The 27,101-nt window shown below is 39.0% G+C and overlaps 1 protein-coding gene across 2 annotated transcripts; it reads left to right on the top strand.

Moving 5' to 3' along the window:
• LOC120501342 (plasminogen-like) lies at nucleotides 1-27,101 on the top strand. Of its 2 annotated transcripts, none has more exons than XM_039707480.1 (19): nucleotides 1-178; nucleotides 6,635-6,770; nucleotides 8,870-8,976; nucleotides 12,018-12,132; nucleotides 12,983-13,122; nucleotides 13,723-13,843; nucleotides 13,957-14,075; nucleotides 14,954-15,116; nucleotides 15,668-15,798; nucleotides 16,558-16,723; nucleotides 17,480-17,646; nucleotides 18,603-18,751; nucleotides 20,195-20,288; nucleotides 21,943-22,063; nucleotides 22,777-22,851; nucleotides 23,197-23,337; nucleotides 24,432-24,538; nucleotides 25,366-25,511; nucleotides 26,292-27,101. In XM_039707480.1, exons 1-19 carry the CDS (start codon nucleotides 16-18, stop codon nucleotides 26,451-26,453), a joined length of 2,523 nt encoding a protein of 840 aa, XP_039563414.1. In that variant the 5' UTR covers nucleotides 1-15; the 3' UTR covers nucleotides 26,454-27,101. The 2 variants fall into 2 exon arrangements, with proteins under 2 accessions (XP_039563414.1, XP_039563415.1); XM_039707481.1 differs by lacking the exon at nucleotides 1-178 and adding an exon at nucleotides 3,321-3,450 and having other exon boundaries at nucleotides 26,292-26,992.

The raw sequence follows: 27,101 nt of genomic DNA, 5'->3' as shown, positions 1-27,101 counted from the left end.
CCTCTGTGTTCTCTCATGTGCAGAGCAAGGACAGAATTTATTTTTAACTTGGCTACCTTTCGTCCTCGTGAACTCCTCCCTACCTTACAGTCAGCAGCATCTGCTGTTAGAAGCCATGAACATTATCCAGCTGGGGTGTCTTCCCAAAGTTCCCTCTGGCTCTGTGGATCAGGGCTGTGTAAGTCTTACTTTTGTTACTTTCTCTGTTAGTGTTTGAAAAGAAAGTCAAAATACCTTCCTTATTTCCCAGCTGCTCATGACCCTATGTCTTGGCATTACTCCTTGGAGCAATTACTTGAACTCTTTTACTTCATGCTCATCCCAGTCTTGTGGATGTGCAATACCTTAGAGATGCCTTTTGAAATTTTTCCTTCCTTTGAAGACATTTAAAGATAATGAAATCTTTGAAATCTTTCCTTTGTTTTTTTTCCTCTTAGCAAGTAAGTGATATCGGTGATATCAGAGCAATGTCTGCTTTCTGACATTTCCTGATTCTGAAATTTAGAGAATTTATGTTTAAGGGAATTTATTTAAAAAATTGTGCTGTTGTTCTGACATTGTTTGCAATTACTTTTGGTTGGTTTTTTTTCCTGAACTTACAGTAAACCCAATTTCAAGGGTCAACTTCTATTTAAAAAGCCTCCTACTGTTGTTAATATTTTAACCACTGTGCTAACCAATGTACCCTGACTCTGAAATAAGATCTGATAAACTTCCACCTATGGGTGATCCTCACAATGATCAAATAAATGAGAACAAACACCACAAGATTAGAACTGGAGAGAGATTTAGATACTGTGTGCATCAATGAGGAGAAGAAGGAAAGAAGGAAAGGCACAAAAGGATAAATCAACAGTTTACAAGGATCCTGTCAGACATAATGCCTTGACAAGTCACGTCCTTGTCACAAGACAACAGTGAGGAGTGCCAGTGTGGCAGATGAAAGACACCTCTGTTTTGTCATTTTCTTGTGGAAAACTTACAGAATGGCTGTTTTTGTACCAGGAACAATTGGTAACGATATTCTCAAGTCCAGTTTTCCAAGATCATATCCATTTAGATAGAGATTAATGAGATTTCTTCAGATCTGCATTGCCATCTTTGAACGAAATGGCAATATGGGTGTTCTTTGCTTTCTTCAGAGCATTCACACCAATGTAGGTGCATTTTAATCAGATTTGAGACAATGAGATTGAGAGAAGAACCAGAGCCAAGCCTTAAACTGGCAACAACAACGAGGAAGGAGTATAGATTTTGAAGGAGTTTATATAGATCTTTAATATGAGGAAAGCTTGCAAAAGAGTTTTCTAACCCGATGCATGCAAATTTTCCCAAAGTATCCTAGACATGTGTTAACAAACCTTTGGCTACCACAATAGGCTTCTGTGGATTTGGAAACCAGTAGGAAAAGCTGATCTGATTAAACTGTCTAACACATAGTGTTTATTGGTGAGTTTTACAAACTCAGTTAAGACTCACAGCCTTTCAAACCTCTCCATGCAGCAGAAACAGCTGCATTCCCAACCCACTTAAGCTGGGTTTTTTTGTTAGACTTTTACCACCTGATGTGCACAGTAACCCAATGACTACCTCAGTGGAAATGGGAGACACAGAAAAATGGGAAAGGTGCCAAAGATACTGGAGAGGGCAGGGCTGAGCAAAAATCAATTTTGCATTGGAGTAAGGAGAAGACACACTATGTGATAATATGTGATGGGAAGGAGGCACAGGGATTGGTGAGGAGATGAGTTTGTAGCCAGGGAGTCAGGGGGTATGGAGCAGGAGAGATGAAAAGTAAGATCTAGAGCTAGAATTGAAAATGAGGTTGATTGTTAAAAATGTGGAGCTAAATCAGGCTCAAATAGCTCTCAAAAACCTGCTTGCTAGTAAAGCCTACGTGGTGTTCTGCTCCTTTGTTTTACTATTCTTTCCCAATGAGTAACTGGTCCTAAAACCTGATAAGCCTGATCCCACATGTAATTGCATTATATCCCACCCATTCTTCCTGTCACCATTCAAATGTTTCCCTAAGCTGAGTCCAGCTCCCATCAGCTCCTCTCCTTGGCCCATCTGCTTTGTTTCCCTGGACTAACATCAGTGGTATCCCAAGCCTCTAGAGATATGCCGTGCTTTGCTGTTGTTCACAAGTTGCATTAAAACAGATTCAAGCACAGAAAACAGCCAAATAGCATGGTATTATACTATCTGACAGGAGAAAACCAGCATAGGACAAGCAGGATCAGCTTTAAATATTTCAGATAAACAGTAAAATATAAGCTAATCTGGTTCTCATGCTAGAATGCCTCTCTCACATATTTACTCCTGCACTCCTAGTTTTATCACAAACCCTCAATATAATGTAACTTCTACTTAAAGCAGCAGGATGATGTAGAAGTGGACAGCCTCATTAGTTTTTAGAAGCAACTCATGATTCTATAAACTTTTGGCCTCCAGTTGCAGAAGACTGAATTTCATGATCCAGCAGTGTTCGTTCAAGTCTGTTTTCCCCATCCATTATTCATCCTACTCCTGCCTCTGGTGAGTCACTAGCACATTTGATTCAGTAATTTGTTTAAAAGAAACACCAGAGAGTTAACATACAAAAGAAGCCATGAAATGGTGCTGCAGTGCAACTTTTCCAAGGTAAAGGCTGCTTGGGAAATACAGAGTGAGCTGATGTTGAAATCAGGATAACACACAGATGAACAAAGTCTGACACCCTCGCTGGATGAGTTTGTGCATGCAGTGTGAGATTAAATGTCTGGCAAGGAAGAACACTGAATTGCTATCTATGATTCTTAAACCTAATATTTAAGCTTCAGAGTATCCTCTTAAATCTAAAGTCTAAATGAAATTAAGTCCTACTCCCAAATAGAAGGAAAAAAAAGAAAACTCTAAGTCAAGGAGACAGCAGAAAAGTAATTCTTTTACAGAGTTAATATCTGAATCTTATAATCATGCTTACCATTAGATTAAATAGAAGTTGCTCCTTATATATCAATACAGGTATACATGGCTGAATTTCCTATTGGGACTCTAATATCAAAAGAAAATCAGATCCTGCCTGGACACCTGATTTTCCATGCTTTCCAGCAATATCATTCCTGCCTTTTCTCTAGTAGAGAAAGACCTAACCATTTGAGAACAAAACATATCCTGCAAAACAAGAAAGTGCCTTTGCATTTAATAGCATCCAGTAGGAATGATTGAATCTGATTTGGTAATCCATCCAATTCAAGGTTGTTTGAACAGCCACACCAGGCAAGGGGGGAGCAGCATGGGAGAATGATTAACTTAATCCTCCTGCCTTATTTGTTTGATGCTGCCTCACTCCAGTGCAAGTCAATAAAACTTTGAGCACCGACACACACAACTTCCAGCACCCTCCAAGCTGGCCCAAAATGGGGATTAGCAAAGCTGCCTTTCTCCTTCTGTTCTTTCTCAGCTCAGGTAAGAGTTCTTTGCCTTCTGCTTGCCTAGGTAAGGCTGGGGTCAGACACTTGCAAGCTCCATGTGATGAAGGTAGGTTCCCAAATCCCTGTGTCACAACTCCCCTGGATGCTGATGGATTTGGGGCTTGCTGGGCAGCAAGAGCTGCTGCTGAGCAGAGTGAGAGCTGTCATTGCTGCAGGGTTGTGTTCCTTGGAGATACCAGAAAAGGAGCTGCCTTGGTGTCTGCATGGGCAGCTAATGGCTCCCAGCAAATGTTTCCCATGGCCAGAGACAGGGGCACCCTTGGGAAGCAGCCTGTCAAAGGCTTGTGCAAAGGCATGGCTCTCTCCGGTTTCAGCAGCCTTTCAGCTTAGGTTTGGGTATTTTTTTTTATTATTTCCAGCCACTGTGATCCTTATTCTGATTGCTCTAAAGTTTGTTAATGCTTGTGCAAAACAGAATGATACAGGAGAGGAAAGCTTGTTCTATACACTGCAGTTTCAGTCTTTTTCATAACTACATTCTTAGCAGTGAATTTTTCATTCCATGTGATAGGGAGACCAAATCTGATCACTGTTAGGTTCTGCAATATTTTTGGTACAAAAAGATATTTTTTGTGGGAGTTGATACAAAAATTTTGGAACACAAAAGAACTGAATTGGGTTCTTTAGATATATTTCTATGGGTTTCATACATATGAATGTTCTCTGTCCTGAAAACCTTAAATTCCAGTGAACTGTGAGATTCAGACCACACAGCTTCTTGCGGGCATCTGTACAACCACACTATATGTTATGATTGTAGTAAAAAATAGAGTTATGTGTGCTAATGCATATATAAAGGTACATTAAAATAAACAAACATTTTACATGTGCAGTTTTAAAACATAAGAAAAAGTAACAGTTAGGAAAATAGATGAGTAGATTTTAGCTGGAAATATTAGAGAGGTGCCCCAACATAAAAAAAAAATCTGTTATTTAATGCTAAGAATTTTTATCTTAGTTTAAATTCTAGTTTCTAAACTAGATTTCTAGTTTGTTTTTGTAAAAGAACAGCCTCTGTAAAATCAAATGCCTTCCTCAGTTAAATAGGAATTTTATGTGAGGGAGAAAAAGATTCTATTAGGGCTTTTATCTGAAATATGTTGCTTTTGTTTGCAAATTATTTATAAAATGGTATTAAATATTTGCATTTCTGAATAAGATAGTGATACATCTTTCTGAGACTGTAAAACATCATAGATATACGGAAAATTATAAGATGAAAATTTACTGGTTTTTTATTGATTGCACATTTTCATTTTTATTTTCCTACAAGTAATGCCCTTCTATGTAAATATAACAGAAAAGGGGAAAAATATGTTTATTATGCAAATCAATTATGACCCTGTCAATATTTCTAAAATAAAATGTTGTATTAATAATGACAATATTTTTGCAAAATGTCAAAACAGAACAGAATTAAGTTTGCATGGAAGCTGTACCATAATAGGAATTCTTTACTTGTTTTTCTTTTTCTTCTGGAGAGCATTGCAGCATCCCTATGATATTGTCTTAACCTAGTTCAATGTTTTGTCTCAAAACTCATTTCTTCTCAATGTTTTTGTTTTGAAATAACTAGTAGAATTGTCATTGGACTCTTTTCACTTATTCTTTTGTTTTCCAGCAGCTATCCTTTTCTTCCATGTATACTCTTAAAGTAACTGCCAACCCTTCAGGACGAGCTCTTCCCAGGGGTTTTTAAATGGAAAAAATGTCTGCAGTAACTTCTATGCTTTTGCAGTTGTGTGAGAGGAAGCATAATTTGGCTTTTATCCCTATTTTACCAGCTTCAATGCAAAATGATCTTTAAGAAAATACCCAGTTGCAGGCTAAGCTATGTCTCAGGTGAAGGAGTTTAACAGCAGGACACTTATGGACCTGCTTCACAGTAAAGAGTGTTACTTGGGAAAGGGAGGAGCTGTTGCCTTTCCCAGCTGGAAAGGCATCACTAAACAACCCAGTGGAGCCCCTTCTCATGGACCATGGGTCTGAGTGGGACAAGGAGGCTTTTTGTCCCTCCTGCTGGCATTGGGCCATGGCTGAGGCACACAGGGGTCAGAGAAAGTGAAGAAGTTCCTCTCTGCAGCATGGCTGTTATTCCTGAGGTTGCAGTCATGGTCTGGTTCATCCCATGTCTGCCTTTTATTCAGCAATTGTGTAAGGCCAGGCACAAAAGCACAGAGCAGGAATGAGATGTCCTGCAGTGACCAGGGGCCAGGGTGTCTGTTTGGGGTTGAAACCCTACAGAACAGATAATCCCTGTTCAGGGCCAAATGTTTGTCAGAAGAGTCATATGCTCCACTGATAAAGAAACTGTAAAAATCATAGAACTCATGCAACTCCATGACCCTGCAGCTGGAAGTCATGTAAGTCACTGTGCTATGCACTAATTCTGAGACTGCAGAGCTGTAACAGGAAAATACTAAATTCCAAAGTCCTTTACAAGGAGGACCGTTCTGGAACACTTTTTGAGTTCACCATTAAACATAGATGTACTTTTTAGTATCCTGTATATTTGACATGCAACTGTAGCCCAGAGGTTGTTAGGTGAATTTATTTACCTGTTTAGTGTCTTGTCTTAATTCATTGCAATGGAGGGCAACAGCTGCTACCTTTATTATTAAGTAAGTTCAGTACAGGGTTATTATGAAAATTACAAACTGAATATCTGACAACCCCAGTGACTGAGGGTGGTTTGTTTCTTTTTAGAGTAGGAACCTTTGAAAGGAGGTGACTGGTAAGTCTGAAGTCATTCCATGTGGATAGATGGACAGCAATGGACAATCCACATCTTTCTTGAGCTTTGTCCATTTCTCTGCTTTGTCCAAAGTTTGCATATTTTCTTTCTCAAACACCTCACTTTTTTTGCTCCTTGGGTCATCCACTCTGCTCCCATTACTTTATACCATAGGTTTGTGCTATCACTGTTCAAGCTTTTTTCTGTCCTGCCTTACACTGGGCTTTCAGTGATGCTGCCTTTTGCCATTCCAGGAAAGCATTTTAGATTTATCCATATTTTGTCACCATTATTTTGTCACCAACTATTCCAGTAATTAAATGATGATGTCACATGACTAGATTACAAAGAATTTAACATGAGAGTTTGAAATAAATCAAAACATCATTCCCATTTTCACTCCTTTCTCTTTTTTTCCTTTTAGTTCAAGGAAGCATTCTAGACCGCTATGTGAAAACAGAGGGAGCTTGGTTGCTCAACCCAATGAAGCAAGTTTATAGAGCAAACAGTGATGAAGAATGTGCAGAGAAATGTGAAAATGAAGAAAAGTTTGCCTGCAGGTAATTTCCACTGGTTTCCACATATATCTTTCATTGCAGGTGATGGAACAATATGCCTGAACTTTTAAGGGTTTCCTTATGACTATGTGGGGGTTTGAGGTTTGCTGGAAAAACAAAAAAATGTGCACAAACAGAATGCCTGGGACATGTAGATGAAGACAAAAAAAAATAGAGAAATTAAGAAAGTTATGTTGAATTTTTATTGAAAAACATTATGATATCTTGATGCACAGCTTGACATGCTGCAAACCAACTTGACATAGTTTTATCAAGACTCTTGCACTCCTTCTGCAACAAGGAGTCATTAATTTATTGGAAATTTAGGTCAGCAATAATAGCATTGCTTATTTTCATTGCATTGCCTATCATGCAGATAAATCCATTATTCAGAATTTTACTAGAATTTGGACCTAGGTAACTTCTATTTACTTTGAGAAGGAGATGGCCACCTAAACCTTAATGATTCTAAACCCTTCTTTCAGCCAAATCCTCCTGCTGCACTTGCATTAACCAGGCTCAAGGGGCTAGAAAAGTGTTGATGAACCTGTGTTGTTGGTCTTTGCTCAGGTTTCTGCCCCACTGGAGCCCATTGCTCTGAGCCTCAGGCTTCTGGATCGCCTGTGCCAAAGCTTTGCAGCCCGTTGAGCTCCAGCAGTACAGCAGGAAACTGGGGCAGTGAGGAGAGGTGTCCATCTCTGCAGTGGGAAGCAGTCTGCACAGAGGGGGCAGAGGGGTTGTCCCTTCCAGTGTACACTTCTGCAGCACTTCTGCAGTGTACCACTTTCTGAACTCGGCAGAGTGATTGCCTGCAGTGCTGTTTCAAGCACTTGGTTCTACTTAATGCTTTTATTCTAGGCAGGGATACAATGCTGCTGACTTCATAAATGTGTTTGGTAAATGTGTGTTTTAACTTAAATGAGACAATGAGACTTTTTTAAAAAAGGTGTAACCCTGAAGGATGACAGAGGTCTGCTGACTGTATGAAATACCACCAATTCCCCTTGATCCAGCTTCACTCTGAAAACCACGAAGAGGGCAGAGCTGCAGTAGCACATGGTTCAGGAGAGTAGGGAGGAAAGCAGAGAGGGCAAGTCTGTATATTCAGATTTATTTACAGTTTTCAGGGAATGAATGTTCCCTTTTGAGGCATATTCAGACACAGTATCATTCCCCAGCTTCTGCCCCAGGGTCTAAACCTGCCGTCACTTGGCACTGGAATGACATCAAGTTAATGCCTCCTTAATTAATTACGTGAGATCTATTACAATCAAGCAAGAACAGGTGCTGTCTGGCAGGAAGGATTTGAGGGAAGAAAGATAAATGTTAGAGCTTAAGACCAGGCCAGCACTGCAGCATCCTCACATTAATGCTTCAGACCAATCTGTTCAGATCAATACTCCAGACTTATTATCCCACCTTAGAGGTGGATTGGGCCGTGCTCCTTAGTTACTTTCCTACTTAGAAATTTAACATTACTGAGAGCTTAATTGGCTTAATTGGGCATAACATGTTTCTTGTTACCCTGAAGGCCATGCTGCTATTGCTCTTTTCTTTTTGGTCCCGAAAAGCAAGCTGTAGGAACTATTTAGCCTGTCAAAAGGTTTCCTTAGATGCTGTTCTAGAGGCTACACCTTCTGCTTCAGTTTCGCAGTTTACAGCCTAGGCAGCCTTGCTGAAAAGACAAAAGGCTATGACTTACAAAGTGTTTACTCTCAGTAGAGTTACTACAAAATAATTTAAGATCCTGGACTGTGTTTGACTCCTTGAATGAAAATGAATATTTTCAAAATAAGGTGCCTTGTGTATATATCCCCTTCAACATGGTCTCTTGAACCTCTGGCAAGTTGTAAATCCCTTGTTATAATTTCTCCTTGTAGCTCCCTTTCAGCCTAGGTTTTTTATGAACACTTAGAAGTGAAAATCACCACTGAAAATGTGAGCTGCAATACTCAGTGATTTGAAAACATTTCGCAGTCTTAAATATCACTGAACTGTAGTGTTTGATAAAATGGCAACGGAATACTCAAAAATGTTTTCAGGAAAATAAGCATATATTCAGTACTGTTTCTTACATTGCTCTCTCCTCTTAAATTTGACAGGGCCTTCTTGTTTACCAGTAAAGACCAACAGTGTTTAACATTGACAGAGAACACCAAAACAGCAATGATATTCAGAAGAGCAAATGCAGTTCTTTACGAAAAAAGAAGTATGTTTATATCTTTTTTGTATTATTGGACTGTGGTTCAGATAAAAATTATCTATTTTTATAGTATTTGTATATTGTTGTATGATGTTTGTACTCTTCAGTTAATTAATTTGGTGGCATTTTTATCCCATTCTTATTTTTATGATGTAATTAATTGATGTGGTGAATTTTTGTGTTCTGTTTTTTACATGTTTTGTGATTATTTTTGTCATACATGAGGATTATTTGATAGAAATGCTCTCTAATTCTTTCTGAAAATAAGAAGTGTGTCTCTGAGGAATGGCAGGTATCCAATTTTTTATCCCATTTCAAAAATTATCACCTTATGCCAGATGCAAGGAAACAATTGGGTTTTAAGACTATTTTTGACTTACATTATCGAGCATGGAGCTCTTGCTGTATACAGGGAAGAAGGAATGTGGTTTATTTTTAATGTAACATAAATTTCATTGTGCTGTTCCCTGACTTTAGTAATACATAAGGAAGAAAAGATCTCCTTAGGGATCATTCAGATATAAGTTAATGTGGTAAACTCTGAATAGAATTACTTCTGTTCTGTGTTAAATGACACAGAACATTGTGTTCAACCATTTGCTGATTTGTAATTTGAAAAAATACTAATACATTTGAAAATATTCAGAAATTGGAAACTATATTATCTCAAAACTTTGGTCTCCTTCAACAAAGAAAGGTGCATCAAAATCTAAAATGAGCCAGTTTCTCAGCTGCTGAAAATCATGGAGTGGTTTTGATGGGCCAGTTTCTAAGCAAAAGGCAAGAATCTCAATAACTTGACAGTAAATACCCATGAGCTCCAGAGAAATTAACCTTTACTTCTCTGTTGACCTTGGTGGTTCATTCTTCCCTGTGGGCTAAGACAATGCTGTTTGTATAGCAACTGCAAGGAGATGTTAGATAGTAGTTCAACAGCTTTAGCTGGATTGCAGCTGAACAGCCAAAAGAGATTTTGTTCAGGCACTGTGGATAAGTGCCTGATAAGGAAGATAAGGAGGTAATTTTTCACAGAAAGGTGTGTAAGTACTGGGCCACATTGCCCAGAGAGGCTGTGGAGCCTTTACCCTTGCAGATATTGGCTGGACACAGCTCTAGGCAGTCTCACTCACCTTAGAACCTGAATGTGCTATTTCTGGGGCTATGGACCAAAGACAACTGAGGGTCCTTTTCAACCTAATATTTTCTGAAGCCTTTGTTCAACTGCATTTTTTCTGTAGGTAATTTAATGTTTAGAACATTAGTTTTTTCATTATACACAGAAGCAGGTGGGAATTTCTATAAATCACAATTAAGTAATGCTAATAAATCTTCTGCAGTTCTTATTTAGAAGGAAAACTGAGTGGATCAATTAGCAAGTAACAAAGCTAAAAGACTGAATGAGCAAGTTATGTGTAAATAATCATATTGGTTTTTCTTATTGTGATCAGGAGCTAGATTCTGATTTTGGTTTATTTTTGAGGCATCCCTTGGATTTACTGAAGTTAGAACCTGGTACTGCAATACTAATTGGGGATTTGTTACTACATGTTTTGGGGCCATAGACATGTGTTTTAGTTTCTTGAAATAACAGAAACAAACCACTAAAAGTGTGAAAAACTGTTGTTTGACAAAACTAAAATTTCCGAAAATAGCACCTCTGTCTGCAGAAACCAAAAGATGGACCTTGGTATCATAAACATCAAAACCAGTACCTACTGTGTATATGTCAGATGGTGTCTGTGTTGCTCATCTTTGTATTTGCAGTAATTTTTTCAGTCTAAGCAATTACTTGATGAGACCTGGTTGCTATTTGTCATTGCGTTCAACAAAAAGGATGACAATTACTATAAAACTGACAGTTTCAGAAGTTATTTTTTCTACGGTATGCGCTATAAAAGAGAAAGTTAATCTTCTCTGACTTACAATAAAAAGTAGCAAGAAATAAAGCTGCATTTAGGAATTGTTACCTATATATCTGTTTGGAAATAGTTAACCCAAGGGACGTGGGTTGAGTTTGGGGATCAAAGTTAGTAATTTGTCATCAGAAAGGAAAAGCCCTAAAGGTTATATAAACGGTCAAAAGTTTACACAAACAAGAAGAGTCAGCACTTGACTGATTCAATGTTCAGTGATTGAGGGGTTTAATGTTATTTTATTGCAAAATTGTTTGAGAGATCCAAATGGCTTCCAGCTAAAGTTTCTAGAGTAAACTTGCCTCTATATATACATTTAAATAAAAGCATTCCTAAGGGTGCATCTATAAATTCAGGTCTAAAATATCAGCCCTCAGAAAAGCTGAACCATATTTTGGAATCAAATATTACTTCTTTTCACTGTGGGCAAGACAGGTCTGTGTAAAATGGCATTGTTTCTCAAGATTTCTGTTAATCTTCTGCTTGTATGTCAGCTTTGTTACAACTTTGATGCTGAGAAAAACTGTTGCAAAACTCGGTCTCTACTGAGTATTCAGTTTAGACACTACTTAAAAGACACTGAGACAAACCACATCACAACCTAAAATACAGATTGCTTCCCCAGGGAAATGGCAAATGAGTTTCCTACTTAGATTTCTGGGCCAGAGGACACGTTGCCTAACAGTGACTGTCCCTAAACTGCAGCTGTCTTGTCTTCAGCTGAATTTGGGTGACCGTCTTTAAAGATTTGGTTTTAATTACTGTGCATACTTATAATAATCTCATAGGAGGTAAGAAAAAGAGAAAGTGTTTTTATTTTATAGTATCTATTTAATTGTTTAAAGCATATTTTATTATTTATTCTCAAAATAACTGGGTTGTGTTACACTTATTTCTCTGGAATTCTGGTGTAGAACTTCTTTTGCTTTCACATGCATTTTTCAGTCCCGATGAAGTCAAATTAGACATCAGCTATCTAGCAGGTTTTTACAATGTACAATGTCTAATTTTGAGAACATAAGCAAGTGAAAATATGATCAAACATATTTAAGTGTGCTGGCATGAAAATGGATTTTGTGTATGTTAAAATCCAGTGGATAGGCCATGATACTGATTAAGCACATATCATTTCAGTTTATCTTCTAGAATGCAAGGAGGGAAAAGGAGTGGATTACAGAGGAACAGAAGCCAAAACTCAGAAGGGTGTGAAATGCCAAAAGTGGGCTGATAATGCCCCACATAAACCAAAGTAAGGTCTTTTCGTATCTGTTTATATGTTTTTCTGAAATTTTGTAAAGCCATACATATGTGCTACTTTGTCTTGTAAGAAATTTGTTTTATGTTAGAAAATCTCCTTATAAAATATTTTTCTATACCTATCTATAATAAGACAAACCTCTCGTCTGAGTTGTTACTCAGAGACCTCTAAGTGGTGCTACATGATCAACAGAGACACTGTCAGCCTTGGCAGTCACATTTAAATTTTATGGGTTTCACGTGAGCAAAATACTAGACAGGGAAACATCTGGTTCTGCTGAAATCAGAATTTTTTCAGTAATCTCACCAGAGCAATAACTTCTTCTCTTGGCCAAAGGTATAACGTGGCAGATGAGATAGAGGTGCATAATTTTATCAGTGAATCCACAATTAACAAGGCAGTATTTCTTGTATTTAATAAAAAACACCTGACTGGTGTTTAGAAGCTATAGCTTCTATTTAGAAGCTATAGCATTCATGTTACCGAGGACTCTCACATTTCAGCAAATACAGTTTCATTGCATCTCCCAGGGAACATATCCCAGAGGAAGCTGTTCACTACATGCCACATGGCACCCTGCCTGAGCAATAACTGCTGGAAATCAATAGTGAAAGAAAATGCACTGTATTAAAGGCATAACTGGCCATAGAGGAACTGCAATTCCTGAAGTTTATCATTGTAGCACCTCTAATGCTTCAGCAATGGCACACAGTAACTGTTAGGGGCCCTCTAAAGACCAACATCTACAAAACTGTCCTCAGATAAAGATTTTGTTTTTAGAGCCCTCAGCTGACTAATTGGGACACTCCTTATTCTGTAATCCCATTTAATTCTGTTCCAGTTACACACCTGAAAAATATCCCAAAGCAGGACTGGAGGAAAACTACTGCAGAAATCCTGATGCGGATGAAAAGGGACCCTGGTGTTACACAACAGACCCTGATACCAGATTTGACTACTGTAACATCCCTGAGTGTGAAGGTCAGGATACACATACCAATTTCTTTCCAGTTCTTGCAAGATGTGTTCCAGAATGTGAAGTTATTCAGACACTTTTATTTTCAATTGAACATTTGTTTCAAAGTTGAATTTAGTTCAACACGAAACTTTCCAAAACATTTTCAACATCAACAAGGAAGATATCAAAAGACCCTGAAAACAGCAATACAGTGTCTTTCCCCCCGCCCCCCAGATAAAAAAGGCATATGGGTGTATTCATATATCGTAAAATTAGAATTGAACCAAATGACATTTGCTAGTGCAAAACTCAATAAAATGTGACAGCAGCAAAGAACAGATTTTAAATTATATCTTAATAGGTTCTATTTATTTATTTTAAAGCCTATAGTCTGTAATATTGGTTTGGGGTTTCTTTTAATGGAATTCTACAAATGTAATCGACTAGTTAAAGTTATCTTACCAAGGAAAATGAGATTTTACTTTGCCAAAAAAATGACTGCACTTCAGCCTCATGCTCTGATCAGGCTCTTGTCTCTCGTGTGAGATGAGTGGGAATGTTTCTGGACCAGTTCATCAGGAGCTTTCTGACTCTCTTGTCCTTATTCTGCCTTGTTCCTACAGTAGAGTGCATGCACTGCAGTGGAGAAAACTACCGTGGAGTAGTTGCAACAACAACGTCTGGGCTTGAGTGCCAGCGCTGGGACTCCCAGGAACCTCACTCCCATGGATACCTCCCAGAAAAGTGAGTCAGGTTCTGTGATGGTATCACCAGTGGTGGGCTGAAGACCACCCTGTACCAGACAGGATAATTGTTACAGCTATTAGCATATTTTAAAATCTTATTTTTCTGTTCAGTTTTCCAGAGAAGGATCTGAAGAATAATTATTGTCGTAATCCTGATGGAGAACCTCGGCCCTGGTGTTTCACTACCAGTCCAACTAAACGCTGGGAATATTGTGACATTCCTCGTTGCAGTGAGTCTGGCTTCTAGGTTTCTTCCAGTCAGAGTGGTGTGAGAATCTAGGACAAACAGAAGAGGTCCCAAAGATAAAGAAAAGTATAAAAGACAGCTGAATTTTATCTCAAAGAAAAAAATCAATCACTTTAAAATGAACTTCTGATGGCTTTATTGAGGCTAGACATTTCATAGGCATATCATAGTCATTTCTAATGGTTTTGTCTGGAGCACATCTCCCTTCCTTGATGTGTTTTCCTATAACCAAGAATTTCTGGTGTTTATTCTGATGTTCCTCTTTTGATACCAAGAAATTTCACTCTTCCTGAAAATACTTTGGCTTTTGTTTTGCTCTTCCAAATGAATTCTCCACCTTTTCAGTTTTCTTTTCCCCTAAAGGTCTGTCCTTGCCATTATACTTTTCCTTGGGACTTCTCACTAGACCTCAACCTTGCTGTCTCTCACCAGTATGTCTATTTTACACATGCACCTGTCTGTATCACTGATGGACTAGACACTTTCACCCCAGTTTTCTTCACAGTATTACCACTTGCTCACTTTCCAGATCTGTTCTGATGAGGCTGCTAGCATTTTCATATCCTGACTTTTATATCCTGGATTGTATTCTGGCTGCTGTAAAGGGGCAGATGCAAATGATCTTCTGGCAGCCGGATTGCTTGTGAAAACTCATAATGGGAGAAAGAAAAGTTAAGAAAGATATCTTTAGATCTTTTATCTGGCTTTCAGACTTTTCAAATATTTTGATATTTAGAACTTACCTGCAAAGAAATCAAATAAAAAGCCCACCTAATTATAAAGACCAGAGTCGTTTGTTGGTTTAGTTTTTTACTATATCTAGAAGGCAGTGATTAATTTCAGTTCCTTTTTCTGTAACAGCAACACCCCCACCACCTCCTGCACCAGGACGGCAGTGTCTCTCAGGAAGAGGAGAAGACTATCGAGGCACAGTATCTGTTACTGAGTCAGGAAATACCTGTCAGCACTGGAGCTCTCAGTCTCCCCACAGACACGCTCGCACTCCTGAAAACTATCCCTGCCAGTAAGTGAAACCCCTCTGTTATTGAGTGTCCATGAGAAATACCAAGTCTCAAAGTTAATCCAGTTTTGTTCATCTGTATTGCAAAGTTCTTCAGTTACACCAGCATTCATCACCTGCTGGATCTCATATTTTCAATTTTTTCATACATTTCTTTTTATTGACTTCTTTGTTCTTGAATGCAGGTGTCTTCTCTTCTGACTTTCACACTCTTCTTGGCTGACTTTTTCCCTCATTTAATCCTTTTACTGTATGGCTGCTCAGATGAAACCACGTGGAGTAAGAAGGGTACAGTTATGATATTTGCTTGGGGCTAGATTCTTTCACCCTAGATTCTCTCTGCTGTGCTACTCTTGACTTACAGTCTCTTCATTCATCCATCAGTCGTCCACATGGTTTAGCACATCCAAAACACCAGCGAATTGCAATTATTCATGTAACAAATAGCATCAGTGAATACAACATTAAACTAGGCAGCAAGAGAGTCTCCATTTGTTCATAACTTTTAATAGATTTCCAAAAGAGACTTTTATCAGTCAAGTTTTCTGTTCTAGGGGCCTAGATGAAAACTACTGCAGAAATCCTGATGGTGAGAAGAGGCCATGGTGTTACACCACCAACACAAGTGCCCGGTGGGAATATTGCAACATCCCCTCCTGTGATAGTACCAAGCCAGAGACCCCTGGTAAGAACAGAAGACAAGTGGAAGAGAAGGTTCATCATGGTTTATTTTGAAAAATCTCTCGTGACTCTGCTCAGCTGCATTGCTGCTGTCACTGTTGGCATTGCCATGTCTAGTTGAACTGCTGGGTCTGATGTGGAGCCCAGGCTGGTGTGTTCAGGCTGGTGGCTAAGTGCAGAAGGTTTTAAGTCAGCTGCTGTCTCAGATCAGGAAATTTTGCGTAAAAGAAGTCTTTTCATTTTGCCCAGTGATGGTTACCTCCACCAATATATTTTTAAACGCTCCATGGAAAAGTTAGTTAACTTTACATGCCAGTTCCTTAAAAACTGAATCTGTAGCAAAAACCTAAGATAACTTAGGAGCATTGAACCAAGACTCCATAGAAAATAATGAGAAGAAAACTCTCTTTACACAAGGTAGTCTTGTTTCACACATGGGTGTATGGCAAAGACACAGACAGCCCCCATCCTGAACAAATTTTGATCCATATGTTAACTATTTGGCTTGTTATCTGAAATAAATCCCCATGTGGGACCATAAAATTAAGTGCAAGTGCTTTTAATCTAGCATATAATGAAATTTTTGCAAGCCCTTTTGAAATCTTCCTTTTGATCTACTGTCTGAGAAGGATTCTGTTACAGAGAGCATGCTGTGGTAGTCAGTGAAGTACTTTGGCTTCTTGTTTTCTGTTGTCTTTCTATGCTCAAGTATAAATGTCAAGGTATTAAGATGCAAGAGATTGGTTTCTGTTATTCACTACAGCTGTTGATGTGCCTGAGCAGGCTGAAGTCACTGAGGAGTGCTATCAGGGCAATGGGGTGACTTACCGTGGCACAGCTTCTTTCACTCGCTCGGGAAAGAAGTGCCAAGCCTGGAGCTCCATGTCGCCTCACCGGCACAACAAAACGGCACAGAACTTCCCAAACGCGTACGTGCATCTCCCATTTCCAGGTTTCACTGGGCAGTGGTATTCATGAGCTTGTTTTGATTTGCATCATCATTGCACAACAATGATTATAAAGCTGGGAAGGGAGTGTACTAGATAAAAATAATACTTTCCTTTTCTTCTTCTTTTATCATGGAAGCGTTTTTTTATTAACTTCATCTTGAAAGAAACCACAGGTGTCACTATTATACTTTAGACTAATTAACTGTGTGTTTCTACATTGCTTCTAAGACAATTAATAGTTGTAATAAATTTTCCCTTATGCTGAAATGAGCTGTTTCTATGCATTAATTTATTCATGAGTTCGTCTTTGCTTCCTAGTCTGCAAGTCATTAAAACTTGGAAGAAGGAATAGATTTTTTCTTTTTCCTAATATTTATCACTTATTTTTTCCAAAATGCAAAAAAACTATTCTTTTTGAAAAACTATTGCCATATTTGAAAAAAAAATAAAATCAATTATATCTTTGCTATACATGTATGCATTTACTTATATGGATTTTTAAATTATATTCTACTTTAAGTGCTAATGAGTGAATAAGTATTTGGCATATTTAAATATTTAATGCATGTGTCCTGATTTCTTTCTGCTGTAAAAACAATTTCAACTGGCCATGACAGAATGTACATGATAAATGGCATACGCTAACTCCGAAGCAGATCTGCTGTCTAAAATGTTCTTTTGAGCTCTCCCCAGGGCAGTGGCATGGATAGGAATATAATATTTTTGCATTTGTAGGGGCCTGAGCCAAAATTACTGCAGAAACCCGGATGCCGACAGCCGTCCATGGTGCTACACCACCGACCCCAGAGTGAGGTGGGAGTATTGTGACCTGAAGAAGTGTGATGACCAGGGACCACAGACTGTACCTAAGCCTCCTCAGACAACACCAGAAACAAACCCTGGTGAGAATACTTACAGCTTCCCCCAAAGGGCTCATAAACCAGGAAGCTGGTTTTTATGGAAACACCTTAATGAATTTAATGAGGCTGAAATAGAGAATTTAATACAGTATTGTATCCACGCTCTTAATTTTCTGAACATTTCTGTAGAATTTTATAGCAGAGTTTTTTAGATTATATTTTAGGCTAACGTCACATCTTTTACCTGCTACTTCTGGCAATATTGGAAACAAGAGGAAGCAGGTGGTTACTAGTCTCCTCACTACTGTGGGAAGGCAACTAGCAATGACAGAAAACAGAGCAGTGATGGCATTTTTGTGGCACCTGCTCCAAAAAGTCTTTTCCTGTGCCATGCTTTCACATTTCTAAGGTTCCACTTATCATCAGAGGACAGCTGGCTTTTTTTGATTCAGTTCAGATGCAACTCTGTTATGCAGTAGATGGTTAGAGTACTGCAGCTTTCTTTTTAAATTTTTTTTTTTTTTGCTATTACATGTTTCACTGGTTAGAAGGTTGATCATTTGGGCTGAATATGTGTTACTGCATTTTACCTACTGTAAAATGTGGCACTGGACAGATATCAGTGTCTGCAAGGAAAATACTTTATGAGTCTTTGTGGTCCTGATTTCTGGAGTCTTGAAGGATTGACTGAATGTAAGTATCTGGAAGGAAAATACTTTATGAGTGCATGGTCTTTGTAGTCCTGATTTCTGGAGTCTTGAAGGATTGACTGAATGTAAGGTTCTTTTATTTATTACTAAAGATGCAAGGAAATTAAAATGTCATTGTTAGTCATCCTTGACTCTACGTAGCCCTTCTTGCCTCATCTGCACAATATGTAGGATGTGTAAATTGTAGTAGTATTTCCTCAAATTTATCTCTGCTTCACCACCATCAAGTATGGACGTGGCCCAACAGCTCACAGCTGACAACCATTTCCTTTCCTTCATTTTTCACAGAGTGCATTGTTGAAAATGGTATAGACTACCGTGGCACAGTGGCAAAAACTGCAAGGGGCAGGACTTGTCAAGAGTGGAGTTCTCAGAGACCTCACAGCCATGACTATTTCACTCCCACAACTCATCCAAGAGCAGGCCTGGAAAAAAATGTAAACAACTGTTCATTTAATACTTGTTGTCATTGAGCTTTGCCTGTCTTTTTCAGGGTCCTTCAGCGAGCATTTGGTGACAGGTGTTTGTTACTTTCTTTTCCTCAGTTCAATCCAAAAACCTGATCATGATAATTCTTGCTGACATGACCAGTGTGGTCATTGTGGGACACAGAGATGCCCAGAAGCTCTCCTGAATGCTTCTGCAGCACATTCAGGGGGCTCCAGATGGGCACTAGCTTCTCCTCGCTACTGAGCACCAACCAGAGTTGGTTTGTGGGCAGTGTCTCTGTCTCCTCTGACAGAAAGAACACCTGGGCTCATAGGTTTCAGCAGTACCAGGGACAGGTGACGTGGTGATGAATCCAATGTTTGGTGCAAGTTCCTTGAGATACGTAGCTGATGGATTGTAGCCCCTCCATGCCCCAGTAATTCCCCTTCAGCCCTCCAGCTTCTGCCACAACCCTTTATTCAGGGCTATATGTGTACCTGACCACCATGGAAGGCAATCTCCCTTTCTAACCTTCATCTCCCTAGTCCTAACAAATGTACTCAGCACCAGTCCTTTAGACTTGTAACATCCCATTTACAGTGTTTGCCTGATTTGTGACAAGCTTTGTATGTGATGTAAAGAGCTTGTTTGATGTTGACAGCTTGAACTATTTTTTTACCAGGTAGATAACTTTAGAACTTAGTTTAGTCAATTCTTTGATGGCATCACATACTCTGTATTGAATTCCAGATGGGGGAAACTCCCTCTAAAAAGCTGCCTGTCATAAATTCTTGATTCCTGCATTTGTCACGTACTCTTGGTAGTAAATATTGTCTCCTTTTCTCTAAGACATGGGATATGTTTCAAGATAGGGAAGGGAGCTAGAAAAGATACCTGGTAGCATGCAGTTGTGTGAGGTGTCTGTGCTGAGTAGGGTTCAGTCAGCATGCCCAGGGAAAACCTAGAGAGTGATTCAGGTAACCAGCACCTGCATGAGGGGGAACACTGCAGCCCTGCCAGGCATCACCAGGTTGAGCAAGAGCAGCTTACACAACACTCACTTGTCCCTGAGTCATGCAGCCGGATGTGGAAAGACCTCAGGACTGATCCTACTGCTCCTATTAACTGCAGGGAAAGCAGGAGTAGATATTTTCTGTGCCTTAGAAAGCTTAATCCAAAGTAAAGATCTTCTAATTGTTGAAATCTCAGAGATCCAAGGTTGCCCTAGTGAAGCTTAATATCTGAAGACAGTTGAAGAAGTGTGATTTTTATTATTCTTTTCCAAACTCATAGAGCAAATGGAAAAATTAAATAAATTTTGACAAAAGGAATTGGAAATAATTTATAAGAATGGGAAATATCTTTTATTTCCAAACTTCATTTTATTTTGAAACTTTAGTTGGCCCTTTTATTTCCTGGTTAATAGCTGGTGCCTTTGTTCTTTATTACAGTATTGCAGGAATCCTGATGGAGATGTGAATGGACCTTGGTGCTACACAACAGACCCGAGAAAAGCCTGGGAGTACTGTGACATTCCCAAGTGCCGTAATTATTCCTTTAAAGACTATTATCTCCCTTTCCCTTAAACTCTAGTGTCTCTCTTTCCTGTACCTTTTTATAACAGTTGGAGAGTACTTGGTGTTTAGTCTGAAAGATTGATCTAAGTGCAATAGATACAGATTAGAAATTAAGGCTCTTGGGAAGTGGTGTTCTCAGGGTCTCTGTCTGAAGACTTAGGATTGATCTTCCTTGAAAGCCCCAAATGCACCACAAGCTATGGAGGCCACTGAAGCTCATGGGGGTTTGCCATGTGTTTCAAAATGGGCAGTTTCAGCAGAAATTTTCCCTGCCCCAGCCCAATCTCTTGTCATAACTCTGTGAGTGGCCTTGCTGAACAAGGCACACTCTTACACCAGCAAAATCTTTGCGCTCCCTGCTCATGTGGCTCTGCTTCTGTTCTGGATGACAACCAGATTGTCCCTCCTCTGATATTGTACCCTGTCTGGTGTCTGCAAAATGCATCTGACCCTAAATATTTAACAAAATGCCCTTTGTCTTTGTTAGTAGTAATCAAGCTCTGAATGAGGTGGTGCAACAAAGTGTACAATGATAAAGTTTGATAACATTTTGGCTTCCAGTTCTTTCATGTCTATCAACAACAAAAGCTATGCTAGGGAGGGAGGTAGCTCTCAAAAGAAGGGTGACTTTCTTGCTGCTTTATCCCCTCAGTGGTGAGCAGAAGAAAATGTGCTCAGATCAAAACCCAAAAATGGAGCAAAGAAGAAAATCTCTCAAAAGAAGGATGACTTTCTTGCTGCTTTATCCCCTCAGAAGAAAATGTGCTCAGATCAAAACCCAAAAATGGAGCAAAGAAGAAAAAGGAAATTGTTGTTGTAAACACACTGGACCTGTGAAAGTAGTACTGCAGTGAACATGTTGGGCTGGGACTCTTAAAGAAAAATAGTCACATTTTCACATCACTATTGTATTGTATTTTGATGATCCATTTCTTCTTTAAGTTATTACTGCTGGGTTTTTTTGTTGAGAAGGTAATCTAAGGAACAGAGGAAACATGGCTTTTTCCTTTAATTTCATTAGTTAGCTCTTTTTGCTGACAAAATTCTACCTTCTGTGTTGATAAGATTCAGTTCATCAAGGCCAAATAAGAACTACTTTTTTAATAACTCAGAGACATCTGAAGTGCCAAATGATCCTGAAATAAGAGTTGACAAAATTTTGTTCCTCAGAGACAGCATTAGAATTTCACGTGCTGTACCACCAAGATTAGTTTAAAACAAGTGCCACTGCAGCTTCTGCATTGCTGATGTCCATAAGAGACATTTAAGACTGTTGGAAGAATTTATTTCTTTTTTCACTCTCTTTTCTTCTCCTTCCCCTTCTGTTTTTGTTTTGGGTTTGTTTGGGTTGTTTTTTTTCTATCTGACTGTAGAACTACTCGAGTATAATTTGCTGGCCACTGAGAACTGTATGTAAAAAAAATTTACTAGGCATTTTTAGGTGTTCCAGATGAGGGTAACCTAACAAAATATATGTGATGTATGGTGTAGAATTACTTTAAGAGAATCAGAAGCTGAAGTAACAAATGTAACAGGTTCACCTTCTAGTTCACTGAGTTCATAGTGAATATATAGCAAATCTCTTAAGTTCCTTACAGTGATGTTTATTCCTTATTCTGAAGCTCCTCCTCAGTATGAATGTGGGAAATCCAAGTTCAGACCAAAACTGTGTGCTCAAAGGATTGTCGCAGGGTGTGTTTCACATCCACACTCCTGGCCCTGGCAGATCAGCCTCCGTACCAGGTATGGTTATTCCCCATTACAATGGACTTCACATGCAAGGAAACCTTGCCTCTCATACAATGTTACAGTAAGTGGTTCAGGCATTCTAAACTTAATTTTAAATTTAAAAATAGCTCAAGGCTATTGTGTGTGCTATTCTTAAAGAAGGTCATTCAGACAACCAAGAACACTCTATTTTGTGACAAATCAATTGTTAATTTCAAAACCACTTTCAGTAGAAGGCACAATGACTTCAAATCTGTCACTATAGTCTACAATAGAATCAGTTTCCAATGAATAAAAGCAACAGTATGGCTAGTACACCTCTTCATCAGTCCTTCCATGTAAATATTTGATCATACTGGCAAAATTATTAATAAAACTGGAATTAATAAAAATTGAATCAGGGCCATTTGCAGAGCTTTATAACTCTGATAAGAACTAGAAAAAGTCAAAATGTCACTGCACAAAAGGTTTTCCAGTAATAGAAACACTGACTAAGAATGAAGATCTAGGTGTTTTCATACAAGCCTCCTAAAAATGTCCACAGACTCTTACTGTCACTGAAAAAAGCATTATTCTAGGAAAACAAAACATTTCTTAATGAAATTGTGGAGTAATGTCTTTAGTTTGTAAAGGCACACATATTAGAAATATTACCTGATAAATTAAAGTAGGATTAACTTCCCCATCTTAAACCACTGCCCTTTTCTTGACATTTTGCTCTATTACAGTTATGGATTGCATTTCTGTGGGGGAACTCTGATAGATCCTCAATGGGTTCTTACTGCTGCCCACTGCTTAGAAAAGTAAGTATCTGTTATAGTCTCCACCAGCAACTGCTTAAATGAAATAGAAAGCAACAGGAGAAACAAGAGACCCAATAACCAATCCAAGCTGGTTGCAAACACCTTGCAAGCAGTTGAGAATTGAGCCAAGTCTATTTGTCATTCATTAAAGCGGAATTTTGACTGTAAAGCAGAGTGACAGTGATAACTCCTGCCAATTTGATTTCATGTGCCATTTTAAGGGATTAAGTTAACTCCAAAGCTGGCTGTCTGGCTTTGATAGAGCAAGGTGCTCAGTGACATTGTCAGTGGTCTCTGTTCTGGTTGTGTGTTCATCAGCTCATCATTTGCAATCATTTCCAATAGGTCCTCACGACCAGCTGCATATAAAGTATACCTCGGATTACACAAAGAAGCAGCAACAGAGCCATCAGTACAAATTCGTGATGTAGAGAAGTTGATCAAGGAGCCACGCAGAGCAGATATTGCTCTGCTCAAACTGAGCAGGTACCTTCTTACCTGAAGCACTCCTTTGTTCTGATGGGACAAGATGACTAAAAAGTGGTTGCTGGTGTTGTAAAAATGAGTGTTTCTGCATACTCTGTGTTCAGTTAGTAATTTGAGACCCCCTCTTTCTTCCCTTTCTGCAGAGGCTCCAGGGTTTCAGAAAGGGAAAGGCTGCCTTTGGGAGGGGAGGAGGGCTAGGGACAGTTAGCCAGGCTGGAAATGCACTGGGTGTCAGCTGCTGCAAGGTGAGGCAGTGGCAGCAGAATAGGGGGAGGTAATGCCAAGAGGAGCCTCCAGTCTGTGTTTCTACATGCTTGTACCTTGATAAGGTAATGATCACTGAAACCTGCAACATTAGCATGATGCCACTCCATGCTGTTTCCATGCTGTGGTGGGGAGATTTCCTCTTCCAGCAGGGCTGGCCAGTGGGCAGGCAAAGGGTTTGATGTAATGCCCGTTATGGCCCTTCTTGCATCCGTTTTCATTCATGGGAAATGCCCTCTGTGGAACTGTGCCACCCAAAGGAATTTGTCCATGCAGCTGCAAGCAGATGTGAGTGTCTGGTGCTTGGGCTTTCAGTGCTGTGGCTGCAGTGCATGTCTGAAACAGATGCAGGATCTGCTTAAAAATGTGGTCTTCTAAATGAGCTTTTGCTAGACCCAAAGGCAAGTCAGATGGACTTAGGTTCTGCTGTGTGCTAAGGGTCCTGACAGAAAGTGATTTCAAATCAGACTGGATGCAGAAAGAGCAAGCTAACACCTAGGTGTTAAATACCACTAAATTATACCTTTTGTAATCGTTCTGTGATTAGGTTCTGTTTGCTATGCATTAGCCTAAGTCAAAACATTCTCCTGGATTATTGCTGGGTTTTTTTTATGTCATTATCCATTTCAGACTTTTCTCTTGTGTGTATCACTTTCTGTGGATTTAGAGCCTAAAAAGCAATTTTGCATGTCAGAAAAAAACCTCAACTGAAACTAAGGATTTAAATAATAAAAGGCTAAATATTTATAAAAAATCTTTTTAGAAACCTGAATTAGAAACTACTATTAAGTATAATTGTGCTAATGATTTTTCCTCTTTGTTCATTTCAGACCAGCTGTCATTAATAATCATGTAATCCCAGTTTGTTTACCAAAAGAAAACTATGTGTTAGGAGGAAGAGAGGAGTGCTATGTGACAGGCTGGGGAGACACAAAAGGTGAGACAGCATTAACAGTCTGTTTGCAGACTGGTATATGCTTGTATCCAAAGTGTGCCCTCTCTTGTGGTGCACACAAGCTATTGATGAAAAACTTGTTTCATCAAAATTCATCAGGTGCTGCCAAACTTCCCACTGTCTCTCTCTGACACTGTTTCTCCTAAATCATTCAATGCCATGTAAACTGAAACCCTCTAAATAGATGCTACAAGAGGAGAAGCAGAGCTAAGGAGTCACTTCTCTCTCAGTCTATATGCTTTTCCCCAAACTGGGCTTTTGCCCAATTGGATGAAAAGTTTTTTCCAGATTTAAGTTATTTCTTAATCACATAAATGTGACTTTTCTCATTATCTTGAGTGATTCTTCCTCCCAGCCAGGCTGGTTCACATCTCACACAAATAAAACCCTCATTTTCAAAACCTCTCACTCTGTCTTGGTTCAGAAGTGCATTGGTACCTTCTCTGCCTCCTTGCCCATCATGCCATTTTCTACTGTTTGCTTCCTACCTAATTTCTGCCACACAAAATTCAGATATAGACAAATAAATGGCTTGGGAATGACTCCCAAGTTCTGTGGGTACTGGATCCACATGGATGTACTGTGAGAACAGGAAGTTCAATGGCGGGTGGTAGAAGGTGATAAGTATACCATAATACTGATAATGCTTACTGATTTTGGTATATCTTCATATTGGGCCTGGGAAGTGTATACCCAGTGAACACTATGCTGATTTTACTGCTTATCCATATCCTGATATTTCTGTGTTGTGAATATGATAATTACCTTTGTCATTCATTCTTTTTTTCATTTCATTTTTATTTGCAAAGGTACTTCTGGTCGGGGCTACTTAAAGGAAACTGGCTTTCCTGTAATCGAGAATAAAATATGCAACCGCCCTGAATTTTTGAATGGTAGAGTTAAAAAGCATGAACTCTGTGCTGGGAATATTCATGGTGGCACAGATACTTGCCAGGTAAGAAAGTCTGTCAGCATGAGAGTCAGTTGTAAGCACATTCAGATCAAATAGGGCATTGCTTTTTGGGCTTTAGAGGCCCAGAATTATCCTCTGGATGTTACCACACCATGTTTATCTGAGCTGAAAAATGCCCATATGTTCTCTTTCCTTGCTCCCTTGTCTGCTGCTGGGAAGTGGGGCAATTTTTCAGATGAGCCTGAACTCCAGAGCACATGGTAACACACAGCTGCACAAGTCAGGTGTGTGGAAGCCAACTTAGAATGACAAAAGCTCTGATCTTCTTTCCCCAGGCCCCCCTGCTAGCCTCAACCAGATTACCTCCAATGTCCAAGCTAGCTCAGTTAACAGCATCTCAGTCAGCAGTCGAGGAAGGATGCAGTGGAGCCTGCCATGCAGGCTAAGCAAGGGCCAAAGGAACTATGAACTTCCAAGTATCAGTGCCATTGGATCATCTAGTAACAACAGAAACCCATGGAGACCTCAGAAAAGAGACTGAGGGAGGGAGCACAGTTTAAGTTAACAGGGGCGATCAGATTCTTTTTCAATAAATCCCCTTACTTCAGAAATAAATGTAATGCCTAGGTGACATGAAGAGGTCTTCTGTTATAAAAGTGTTCAACAACATGTATAGAAAACTCGTACCTTGCTAGAATTCCAATGTTTCCTTATAATTCTTGTGTCCTTTGCATGTTGGAGGTACTTCTATTTCTGTGCCTCCTGTGGGGAGACCACATGGGTCTGTCCAAGAAGGAATAATCCTGTTCTTTTGCTGTTTAGGGGGACAGTGGAGGACCTCTAGTGTGTCTGGACCAAGATAAATTTGTCCAACATGGAGTCACCTCTTGGGGCCTTGGCTGTGCCCAGCCCATGAAACCTGGTGTTTATGTTCGAGTCTCCAACTATATTACTTGGATTAAGAGTGTGATGGAAAACAACTGATCCTGGGTATGGACTGCCCTCTCCTGGACAGCAGCATGCACGGCAGAAATACAAGATTCCAAGTGCAATATTAAAGCTACAATCATTCATTTAAAAAAGTCAAATAAATATGATCATCCATTTTAAATTGCTATAAATTAGTAGTCATTACCAAGAAGCCCAGCTGACAGTCTGTTACCCTCTTTCTATATGTTATATAGTTTGTTTGCTATGTCTGACAATAGACTTGCCCACCTCTGAAATGCATGTTGAAAATTCCAACCTTAACTGTAACTGGACACCTGCATTTTAATTTTTTTTTTAGCTCTGCCATGATATTTTCTTTTAAGGTCATCATTTTCAAGATGTTCTACTTCTAACATATGAAGAAATGTGATACTTTTTTTTTTTCTATGAGTTGTCTGTACCTATTATCAATTTGATGTTACAAACCAAAGAAAAATCTCATAGTACATCTTATATGCCTGTGAAGTTTTATTAGATATATCTGATAGCATTAAATACATGGGATGGGGGAAAAAAAAAAGGAAGGAAACACATTTGGTTTGTGTTTTCATATTTTTTATCATTGTGGAAATACATGTGTCGCAAAAGTATAAATGTTGTATCAAAGATATAAACCAGTAAATAAAAAACCAGCCTCACCCT

This window comes from Passer montanus, unplaced genomic scaffold, assembly GCF_014805655.1.
Source record: "Passer montanus isolate IOZ18808 unplaced genomic scaffold, ASM1480565v1 scaffold2, whole genome shotgun sequence".
Lineage (NCBI taxonomy): Eukaryota > Metazoa > Chordata > Aves > Passeriformes > Passeridae > Passer > Passer montanus.
This window is presented reverse-complemented; position numbering and strand designations above follow the sequence as displayed.

Excerpts from the sequence above, each read along its gene's own strand:
- LOC120501342 (XM_039707480.1), top strand. The coding sequence starts at position 16 with ATGTGCAGAGCAAGGACAGAATTTATTTTTAACTTGGCTACCTTTCGT. Across the intron at positions 16,724-17,479 it reads GCACAGAACTTCCCAAACGC|GGGCCTGAGCCAAAATTACT; the intron begins GTACGTGCATCT and ends TTGCATTTGTAG. Across the intron at positions 23,338-24,431 it reads GCTCTGCTCAAACTGAGCAG|ACCAGCTGTCATTAATAATC; the intron begins GTACCTTCTTAC and ends TGTTCATTTCAG.